The 12,095-nt window shown below is 40.6% G+C and overlaps 1 protein-coding gene across 1 annotated transcript in view; it reads right to left on the bottom strand.

Moving 5' to 3' along the window:
* Positions 1 to 403: 403 nt before the first annotated feature.
* slc8a2b (solute carrier family 8 member 2b) overlaps positions 404 to 12,095 on the bottom strand; it is a 238,522-nt gene continuing 226,830 nt past the window's right edge. The window contains exons 15-17 of the mRNA XM_084717566.1: positions 7,885 to 7,984; positions 4,331 to 4,606; positions 404 to 1,621 (exon numbers count right to left, since the gene is read on the bottom strand). Of these exons, the coding sequence (XP_084573692.1) occupies positions 1,245 to 1,621; positions 4,331 to 4,606; positions 7,885 to 7,984 (753 nt within the window). The 3' untranslated portion in view covers positions 404 to 1,244. The remainder of the gene's footprint in view (positions 1,622 to 4,330; positions 4,607 to 7,884; positions 7,985 to 12,095) is intronic.

The raw sequence follows: 12,095 nt of genomic DNA, 5'->3' as shown, positions 1-12,095 counted from the left end.
CGTTATTTATTTAACATTAAGAACCGGCTGAGTTCATTGAGCAGACGCACAGATGCAGGGATGTCATTTACAGGTGGATTTTCCCTTTATGTAGTTTATATGTAATTTATGTGAAGATGCTTCGTATCTGGCTGTACATGCAGAAAATAATCCCTCAGTGTGATATACACATCTCAGTCAGTTACCATGGAAACCATCCACCAAAGAGAAGCATCTGACTGGAACGTATGGCTCTTTAAAAAAAACTTTTATCTCACCTGCTTTTCTGTCATTTTTTTAGTCAGTAATCTCTATGTAGTCCCACTCTCATTTTACTTTTGTTTGGTTTTTCTGATCCGTGGTGTTCCAGTGTGTGAATGAATTAAAAAGTTTTTTTCTGGCAGAACAAGCATTAACCTGACTGTTTTCTAGGTAATTTTACTTTCTATACAGAATATTAGCTATACATTTCTGAGGGATAATTTTTTCCCGCCCTCTCTGACTCCTCCAGTTGTTGGCGTCTCCGTCTGCCTGGACACTGGTTTGAACTATTTACAGCGCATGTGGAGAACCGCCTCCTGTACAGTGTGTTATTAGACGAGCATCACCGCTTTATGAGAACCTCATGTAGTAAACGAACATAATGTTATTATTACTGTAAACATTCCACTCATTTTTTTCACATGGTGCTCCTCATCCTCGGTGAAGAAACATGAAGCTGTACCAGTAAAGAGGAGAGGAGGGGGGGAGGCAGACGGACGTGTTGTTCCTTCAGATGGATAAATTGTTGTCCAGCGTGCACAGGCTTCTCTTCCATCCTTGTCTCTATCAGCTCCTCCAATCCAACCTTAAATGAACCTGCCTCGCTGCAGAGTGAAGCAGCACTCCACCCGACCGTCTCCTCACCTCTAAAATCTCAACTTTAAAATCACTTTCTGTCTCTCTCTGTCTCCTCTGTGCTAACTTTGCTGCAGAAACCTTCAGTATACACATTTCTAGCCCCTTCTCACTATCACTTCCTCTCACCCTTTTTCGTGCCTGTAACTGTGCATGTGTTTGTTTCTTATGATCTGTTTACACACGCGTACGTTAAAAGTGTGTGTGTGAATGTGTATCTGACATATTTCCCTGCATCAAAGACGAGGACACCTCCAGGCTGCTGTTAAAACGATGAATCTTGTTTCGTGTCGAGCTGTGGACTGTAGTGGAGTGTTAATGTGTGTGTTGCTGTGCAATAATCTTCCAGAACTTTCTCCATCTCCTGTTTAAAAGCCATTGATGTGGCAGTAGGCCTCCAGGCTGGAGAAGAGGATGTAGAGGAACCACAGGCCCAGGAATAGCAGGGTGGTGAGGAGGCGCGACACCCTCGGGCCGCCAAGCTCGCCGCCAATGGTGGGCCGGCGTCTGAACAGGAGCACCGCCATGGAGATGAAAGCGAAGATGGTGAAGAGCGTGACGGAGAAGGCCAGAGACCCCGGTTCCACCTTGAACTCCTTTCCTTTGACTCTCCAGTAGATGGCAGCCACTGACCACGCCACGCCGATCCCCAGGAACACATTCACAGCGTTGCTGCCGGTGACGTTACCAACGGATGCGTCGGCGTGCTGGTCCTGTATGGCGGCCACTTTGCTTGCAAAGGTGTCTGGAAGGTGAGAAAGAGGTGGAGAGAGTCAATCATGCAGCTGCATTGGCATGGAAACATGACACAAACTGTTGTAGACGCTTGTAAACATGGATGGATGACTGAAAGGGCCCACTGGACACAGGCTCAGGGGCCAAAGCTATCAGGGGGCCCCTGGGCCAGAGTGTCTGTTTGGAGCAGGGGTGCCAAAACTTTTTTCCCTTGGGGAGTCAAAACTGAAACTTAATGACTTATTGACTGTCTTCGCTGCAAAAGTCAATCATACGACTACAAAGACACAAAACTATCACAGTGGTCCTGTTTACACCTGGCATTAACATGTGTCTTGGGTGATCTAATCACAAGCAGACAGTCTGTTTGATTTCCATTTGGTTCACCTTAATGCAAATGACATGTTTGGGCTCTCTTACTCACCAGGATAATTGTTTTCACTATTAAACTAATAACCGTTACATCTCCTGACTCCCATGAAAAAAATCAGCCAAATTTAAGAGTTGTTGAATGAAGTAAACTTAATAAACTTTGTAAAACAGCTGCAACAAATTTATAATAATTTGTGAGTTTGGAGAAACTTTACAAAGTTTGTGAAATGCTGTCTACAACAAATTCTTTATTATTTTGGCCTAAGTAAAGTTAAGTTGTTAGTAAAGTTATTTCTTTCTTTGTCTCCATTACTACTACGATTGAGCCACTGTTTAAAAACAACACATTTGGTGTTTGCATGTAGTTACATAATGCTGTCCACCTCTGATCAGATCATTGAAAATGCATGTTAATGCCAGGTGTAAACAGAACAAAGGAGAGAAAAAACTCTTTCAGTCTGTGTGTGCTCCTATAAAGGAGGGGCGGGGGGCCTTTCACAAATGTCCAGGGGCCCATTGTCTCATGGTCCGTCTGTGCTCACTCCCATACAGATACAGAAACCACAGCTTGATAAAATCCACAGTAAGACACATTTGGTGCTGTTTTTCTGGACAGTTTTTAACACTAGAAAATGGATGATGTAGAAGCGAATTCAAAGACATTTTAGCAGTTCAGCTACTACAGACATGTTGCATTATGGAGATACCTTTGTTCTGATGCCTTTACGACTGACATCAGTGCATTACAATGGAGGAAGGTCAGAGCCTTGGATCAGAAAACATTATAGTGCCAAGTACACAATTAAGTGGTATTTTCTCTGTCACTTTTAATCAGTCTGTTCAAGTCAAAGAGTTCCTAAACATGTTAGCAATGTTCCTGCAGCAAAAAATAACCCCCACATCCTGAATGGCCTTAGACTAGTTGTTGTCACGTTCTTGGCACTGAAACCCTTTGAGAGACTGGGTGAACAGGAAGGCCAGGTGGATTTGCCTCAGATTGCTTACGGGGCAGGTGTGGATAGTCACACACTTACATGTGTTACCTCACCACAGTAACCTCTCTGTCATGGACATATAAATGTGAATGTTGAATGAATTATGAGCTTCTTTACAAACAGGTCCCAGCATACCAGAGCTGATGGTGTGATCTTACTCACAGGCTGTTGAACTTGAACATGAAAAGAGACACACAGAGATCCAATGACTCGTTCAAAGGTAGTCTGGGCCACATGTGACTAAACACTTTGTGTGTCCCCGGCCACACTGAAGGACAGTTAATTCCACTGACGTCCTAGACGTCCACATGAAACAGCTGTCTGCTTTCATTTGGTTCACTGTAAAACAAATTATGTGTTCGGTTTCTCCTACCAGCTGAGATAAGCAGCAGATGTTTGTGAACACACAGTTTCATCTGATTTTCACCACTGAACTAGTAACCCCTGTATCCCCAGACTCCCAATTCCAATTTCTGATTTTTTTAAGGGTCTGATGTGCCGATTCTGATTTTCAGTCTTTCTAAGAACTATAATTGACAGAATTCACAAACATTTTTGCAACTTTTGCTGTAAAATTAAATTGGATGTTCAAATAAAATACTGACTGTTAAATATTTATTAAACACTATTTTACATTTTCTCAAAAGTCGTCCAGGCTACAGCCAGGTCTTGTTATATTATTATATTGAGATTATGTAGGTATGTATGATCTCATGAAATCTTGTGGGATCTTGTCGGATGCTGACCTGCCATTCAGTGGTCAGGGCCAGTCATGCTAAAAACTGGCCGGTTCTGGTCCCTGGCCAAGCAATCGGTGCATCCCTAATTTTAATGACAGTAAAGATGTCAAATTTTACAGACACAGTTAACGAACATTAGCTACTCCTTTGTTGCCCATTGAAAAAGCCCCCAGATTCCTGTTAAAAAACATGAAATTTGGTTAGGTTGAGTTGTTGAGTTAAGAGAAACTTTACAAACTTTGTCTACAACAAATTCTTTATTTGGACCTCCTTGTAAATTTGGTAAATGTTACACATCAAGTTATTTCTTTGTGTAAAAAAACATTGTGACTGTTTTTTGCCAGCATGTTGGCCACTACTGTCAGGCCACATTTGGTGTCTGCAAACAGAAAAGATGAAGCTACATGAGAGATCTAATCACTGAGACATACGTGGAAATACGCTGTAATGCCAGGTGTGATCTGATGTACTCAGAACTGTCCTCTTGTGATTGGATCATCAAAGACACATGCCAGGTGTAAACAGGACCATGGATCGATTGGATTTGTGATTATGAGTTCTGTTAATCTCATCATTGTTATTATCTACACTTTCCTGAGGATATTGACTCACCTGGAATAGAAGTTCCCAGAGCCACAAACACCACAGCGGTCACCGTGTCCCGGAGCCCCACGGTGCAGCCGAAGTGTGACGCCAGATCTCCGATGATGGCGGTGAGGAAGCCGATGACGCTGATGGAGACTAAGAAGCAGGCCCAGCCATTCCAGTACTCTGTGGGCGGGACGCAGGCAAACAGAACCTTCCAGAAGACGGTGAGGAAGTGCATGACGTAGTCGTAACAAGATGGAAGGCGCTCCTCGCGACCCTCCTCATCATCGTCACCATCACCTGAGGGGAGAAACACGGGAGGAGCATTAGACATCATCATGGAGGAGTGCAGAGTCAGAACAGCGTGAAGAAATTTAACATGCACACAAACTTCACTGTCAAAATAACTTCACTGTTAACACGGCTGCTGCAGGATTGACAGCCTCATCCTGAACCTGTCTCATTCCTGTCAAATATTGTGGATTTTTGCATCTACATTTAACTACTACTTTATACACTTTATACACTTCAACAGTTGATGCCATAGTGGAATAATTAATTCCTGTAGTGAGCTGTTACTTCCACTAGATGGTGCCATTGAATTAGTTTTAGTATGAGTATTATTCTCCACTGATTGCCATTAAAACTGTTGAATAACTGATATTTCCTTTTAACGAGATCCCCAAATTGTTTGTTGATGTTAAGTGAGCCGAGGAGTTCATGAAGCTGAGTCAATATATTTACATTAACTCAAAGACTGAAGGTTGAAGTGTTTTACATCAGCTGTTAATGAGCTTTATTGACTCAAAGGACAAGTAGACACCAAATTACACCAACCGCAGGTGGTTTGTTGCCCTTTAATGAGTCTGAATCTGTGATTCTTATTTGTTATTGGTCTGGGGAACATTCAGGGGTGCGGCTTTGGTTAAACAGACACCTGATGCTTTATGATATGTTATTTTTGTTTCTTTACTACAACAAACACTGTATTTTACTGTTTTATCTTTGACTAAAGTAATTTTTTTAGCATTTTTAGGTGAACAATAACTGTAAATAAACATATTATCTGATATACAAAGTTGGTAGGCCCTTTAATTTACCCTTAAAGGGATAATTTGCCCAAAACCGAAAATTTAGTCATTATCTACTCATCCTCATGCCAAATGAGGGTTGGGTTTAATTGGTTAGTCTGCAAAAACCTACTGGAGGTTCACTGTAAGTGAGTAAGAAAACTGTAAGTTAATGGTGACCAGTTTTCAAACATAAAAAAAACAACTGGAAAAAACATTAAATGCCTACATACTGCTCGTCTGGCATAATCCAAGTCTCCCGAAGTCCTGACATGCAGTTTGCTACCGTCACACCACACATGCCCAGTTCAGACAGTGTGCAGTGCACATGAACACGGCACCAAGCTAAGGAACTAAAGTGAAGATTCAGGCTAAAACATGGTATAAATTACATTTTTTAGTCAACTTGGCATGTTAGCATGTTCAGTCTGTATGAGGATGAGTAGATAAAGACTTGGGTGAACTATCCCTTTAAGCTGTGCCTCTAGGTGCATGCCCCAAACACCTTCTTTACTTATTTGTGTATGCTGCATTTAACCAGGAAGGTCCCACTGAGATTCAGTATTTCTCGCCAGGCCTCATGTTTCCTCTAAAAACACTTCCAGTAATTAACAGTAAATTTGTCAGAGCGCAAACACAGGCAGGAAACTGTATTACAGCTGGCAGCGGTGTCAGAAGTGCCAAAGACCTGCTGAGCAGAAGAAAAAAAAACAAAAAAAACACTCCAGCTCCAAACTGCTCCTCCAGCTGTTTAACTACAGGTGACCGTGACCCCTGAGAGGAAAAGCAAGCCTGAGAAAAGGGAGCTCAGAGAGTTACTGTAAACTGTTATCAGTCTTAATTAACTCCATGTTCCCATCTTACAAAACATTAAGAAAGTTATCAGGCTGGCGAACATTTAGTATTTTAATTGGGAGATCTAACTTTCTCTGTGTGCTGCCGGGAGACTGCAGAGATCTGGTTCAATACCGGTCTAGACATCAGGTGGGCAGTAGTCAGGAATGCTAATCAACTTCCACGTAAATAAGTGGAACCAAGATCATATGGTGCAATAACAGCAATCTTGCAAGTTAATTGTGTGTCACACTCAAGCAGCAACCTCTGAGGCAATAAAGTAAAGGCACCGCAGGAGCGCCAAAAACTGCAGTTTTCCACGTGGCCGCTTGTGGCTGCTTCTAAAAGAGAGTTACTCCCCACAGAGCTCCATATTAAAATGCCCAATTTAACAGCAGAAATAAACATATTTACAGCCTGGTATAAACAGTGGCTTTGGGCTCTGGCTAATTTCTCTGTTCATGACATCTGTACACAGGTGATTTTTTTTTTTATATAACTCACCAGTTTAAATTGTATTCAGTTAAGGCCTTGATTAGTGCAGCAGACGTTGAGACGGGTCACCCAGCCAGACGAACTGGACCGTGACAGCAGATAACAGCCGGTATAAGAGCTAAGCTAATATGGCTTAGTTCTGAGACAGTGAGCCAGAGTGAGATGCATCATTGTTAACCCCTTTGATTCTGCACCGGCCCACATCCTCCTCCTCAAACCCCCACAGAACAAATGTAGATGCAGTTATATCTAACAAGTTTGTCTGGAGGTAAAGTTACTGCATTAGTTCGCTGGACATGCTACCTTTGCAGGTTTGCAGCCTGATCGTAATAAAAAAAACATATATATTTTTTAATTTCCATATCAATATATTGCAAATTCTCTGACAGCATTACATCACCTCTCAAACATAAAGATGTAACGGCCGACATGTTAAACACATAAACTTGAATATCAAGTAAGACGTTGCGCACACAAATTCACCCACCAGCAGCTGTCATGAACGAGGATATTAGCTTTGTAACTGCTTTTTCTAGCAGGCTGTAAACATTAATTATTATTATTAATTATTTCTGCTGTAAAGTTGGACATTTTAACATGGGAAACTATGGGGACTGACTTTCTTTTGGAGGCGGCCTCTAGTGGTCATTAGAGGAACTGCACCATTCTGGAGGTTGACTTCATTTTTCAGCCCCAGAGGTCACCGCTCATCAGAGACATGTTATCATCTTGCTCTCACGTTTTGAAATGTTAATTACGACAAAACAGTAATTAGAGAGTTTGCTTAAACGGTTGGAAGCTGCAAAACACAGGTGTGACATGTTTTTAAAAAAAAAACAAAACAAAAAAAAAACAATTCAGAACATCATAAGAAAACAAATTGATGTAATTTTTTAAAGACACTATTTAAAAGCATGTTGAAGGAACTTGGAGCGCTGGTTTACAGAGTGACGAAACTTTAATAGAGTGATGAAACTTTTAAGTAGTCAGCCAATATTAACACACTAACAGAAGTTGTTTAGAGAATCTGAAAGTTTCATTAGAGTTTCCTCATGACAACTGTTTGTTTTCTCCAGTAATATGTCTACTTACCCAAACAAACAAACACACACACACACACACACACACACACACACACACACACACACACACACACACACACACACACACTGAACTCACCTGCGCTGACTGTGACCGCCTCCACAAACTGTTCCCTCCAGGAGTGTGTGCCGATCACCAGCGCCAGGTTGGTCTTCTTAATGAGCTTGTCAACGGTGCTCTGCCAATCAGAAGCACAGCGCACTTCATTAGCAGCCAATTAGAGCTGAGGACAGGTGACAGAGTCAGGGCGCGCGCAGGAGACGATTTATGTTTTGTCCTGTCGGAGCCCAGATTAAGTGAATACAGTATCACCGAGCTGATGATTGTCACTAAATCTTTTACTGCACCTGCTTCAGTAATTACGGTGATGTAGGGAACTGACGTCTGCTGGACGTAGACTCAAACCGCAAAGGACTGTTTCACAGCTCTGCTACAAATTATAACAAATAACACCATACCAGTCATGAGAGGGCAGTATTTACACACACACACACTGGCCACAACGCAACACCACGTCTGTTGTGTATCATAGAACAACTGATAACAACACCTACAATACAATATCTTGGTATTCATCAAGCAGTATTTGCATAATAGGTTGGACAGATAAACAGATAGATTGCCTGCGGGTGCTGAACCTTTTCAGTTATTGCTTGAACACTCGAGGACCCACGTGATCGGTGCGTCAGGTGAGACCGAGTTTGTTAGCTGCGCTGGGCGGAGCCTGCATCTGTCCATCACACAACATGTCTCAAAGACCATTAGTCCAGTTTCACTTGAAGGCATCATCCACTTTCATCTTTTTATTAAAAAAAAACAGGGTTAGGGTTGAAGAAAGAAAATGAGGTTGAAGTGTAAAGATACTAAAATAACTATAAGCTGTTTTATTGTTGTTTTAATCTTTTAGTTATATAATTCTATTTGTCTCATTGCATTCCTGAAAGGTTTTAAAGCCCCTTATCATTGTTATTATTGTTTAAAGCTACTTTTTATTTTGTGGACAAAACAGTAGTGTTTGCATCGTAATAACCAAAAAATATAATTGTCAAAAATACAATTATGGAAATAAAAATGTCCTCCTGCTTCTTTTTAACAGGTTGATGTAATGTTGCCTTGGAAAATGTAAACGCAGACTTGATTAACCTGATTTTAAGGAGAATCTGACCAAGTGGCAGACATTAAAAACAACTATAATAGCCATTCTTTTCTCTGATGGTCTCATTAACTTTTGTAGGTCATATAGAGGCATCAGTATTAAATTGAGACTGTTTCATAACCTCTTGTAGTAGCTTTAAACAGGCTCATGAATTTGTCATGAGAAGCACTTCTCCTACTTTAGTAGGACACTGGGATCTGGAAGGAGCTCTCTAAAGTCTTGAGAAAATACACTTTGTCTTGGAGAATAGAAATCTTTAACAGAGAGCGTGGGAGTTTACCACATGGTTAGGATCTAATCAAGGCTGTTATTGATTTGAATTATGGGAAATGTAGGGGAAAATCTTGGTATATTTCGATGGCTGCTGCTTCGATTTTAACCTTAGGGGAAATTATGCTTATTTACTTTCTGATGGAGAGTAAAAAACGAGGGTGAGGATGAGGAGTTAGCTTCGCTGAGTATAATGACTGGGAAAAGGGGGAAATCCACCTATCAGAACCTGTAAAGCTCACCAATTAACAAGCTATATCTCATTTCTTTAATCCGTTCAGAGGGTTATGTGATCGACTATTTGTTATCAAGACAATGTGAACTATTGTGGAAACTGGAGACTGCAGACAGCTGACAACACTGACAGCGATTTAACAATACAGGAAACTCACAGTTAATAAAGCACAGACATCCTCCTCATCACGTGTTACACCTGCTCTGTGCAGATGTACTGAATTTCTGTTTTATTCGCAGAGGATCTGATTTCTTATCCACGAGTTCTGCACAATAAACCCTCCTTTGTATTCGAGTGTTTTATTTGTGCACATGGCAAACAGAGCTTCTGAGCTCACTCACATTGATCTTCTGTGTACTACATCAAAATGCCAATCATACTGAATCACATTATTCCCTGAGTTTGTCCCCACTAACCACAAATCATAACAGACAGGACCAATTATACCCAGAGGTCAACTGACTCTGTAATCAAATAGAGGACGAGAATATTGAGTTTTAGTGGACTGCGTTTTGAGCGATGATGGAACGACGTGCCCTCATTTATCTGTTTGTTTTGAGCTGTTGTTCTTTCTGTACTCTGTCTTCTGTAATTAATTAAATCCATACTTCTGTTGGTTTTTAACTGGCTGAAAGGGAAGGAGGGAATTTAGAGAATTTGTAAAGGAGCACAAGAGGGCATATAGGGGTAGAACAACCACACCACTGACTTTATATAGTCTGTGCATTAGTGATCAGGGTTGGACGTGTAGTATTAAGGCTCAGCTGTCAGTCATGACGTGAAACACCCCCCTTTTTTTTTTAGCATCAAATGACAAATTATAACCATTTTTATCAGAAAAACAAACACTTGTGAACATTAGTGTGATAAGAGCTACTTAAAATTACAGAAATCATATTTAGGAAAACTTCATTTATCATGTACTTGTGTACATTTTACATTTTTTCCTTCTGCCCATGTCCCATCTGCTAACACTGAGGGGACGGGGTTTATGACCAATACTGCAGCCAGCCACTAGGGGATGTTTTGTGGGGCTGTTACGTCGTCCATCTTTATATGCAGTCAAGTGAGGAAGACCTAAAAACTTAAAAACTTGTTATTTCTCCCAGATGGACATGGTTCTGCAGGATGTAGCGGTACATGCACATACAATTAGAGAGATTAGTTTATTCAATACATGTCCAGTAAGAAGGCATATCAAATATTATTCATGTTTACATATAGTTTGTATTTGGTCTCACACTTTCATGTACATGGAAATAGATATTCTGCCTTGTAGGCATGTTTGGGCATTAATTGATGAAGCATATTAACCTACACTGATATCAGCATACAGCCTCCCCATCTGAGTAGATTTCTGCTGTTAGGCATAATTTAATTAGACATGAGGCTTCTTGTCTTAATCTTGGGGTTAATAAACAACTTTTTAGGCTACAGTTTTTCTGGTTCTGCCTGACATAGGACTTAAGGCACCAACTCCATGGGGAAATACTAAGTTTTTAGAGAGTGCCAAAAGTGAGGTATGTTTTTGATTTGTTTGCTTCTTTTGTTGAGTTTTCCATTTTCAAATTTTTTTTCTAAGTAAGATCTTGATAGAACAGTATTTTGAGAGTATTTAGCTTCTGTATTGGGATGTGTTTAGTATTGAAACAGGAAAGGCAGGCGGGACTTAAAGTAACCTGAAGTACCCTGCTGTTATGAGCACATGAATCTTAGCTCTGAGCTGCTAAAAGCTGAAGATGGATTAATGATTGATGACATGATATTATTGACTGAAGCTAGTCACACCTTCATAAGAACGTCATATTTTGTTTTACAGGTAGAAAATATAATTGGATTTTGATATAATATTGTATTTTTTGGCATATATTGTTAAATAGTTGTACAGTATGACAGGAGATGTGATCTAAAAGGCCTAAGAAAGCATTTTTCATTTCATCTCGACTTTAATTCATACGTTATTTAGGGAAAGTGTAAAAAAAGCGCAAATTAGTCGTTGCAGTTTCACCCATATTGAATGTAACTTTAATGAGAGGCTGCTGAAGCTGCAACAAGCTCTCACTGCTCATTGTGGCAAAAGATAAACAAGACTCTTGTGTTATTTACTGTGTGTTTGAGTGAATTTTATGCTTTCCGGGCTTTTGAATCTCGTTAAACAACCACTGCTTCAATTACATACATGAGTACCGATGACTAAAGGAGTCACAGTGGTGTTTATTTTTAAATAATTTATGCTAAATTGCACATGGCATCAGAGGTGTGAATCAAAATGATACACTACTTAAAACTGCGTATGATTTAGTTCACTTAAAGTCGACCACACATGAGGGAACTGGAATGTTTCCTTAATGAAGAATCCGTCATTTTTCATTTTCTTTAGAGCAATTTGCTCTCGGTGCACAAGGGACTGCAGTGGAAGGCTGAGAGGCACTTTTGAATTCTGCATGCCTCCAGCTAGCTGCTGTATCGAGGGCGACTTGTGCATTTTCAATAATTCAGACCCGTATTAGACCTGCCCGCTGAGAGGGTTAGGATCCACTTGGGTGAGACAGAGTGTAAAGGTGGTTTATATAACACAACCAGATGAGCACATTCAATCCTGTTTGGCAATAAAATCAGCATCCTGTT

This window comes from Lutjanus erythropterus, chromosome 4, assembly GCF_056507025.1.
Source record: "Lutjanus erythropterus isolate fLutEry1 chromosome 4, fLutEry1.hap2, whole genome shotgun sequence".
Taxonomy (NCBI): domain Eukaryota; kingdom Metazoa; phylum Chordata; class Actinopteri; order Lutjaniformes; family Lutjanidae; genus Lutjanus; species Lutjanus erythropterus.
The sequence above is the reverse complement of the archived record's forward strand: the minus strand, read 5'-3'. Positions and strand labels throughout refer to the sequence as shown.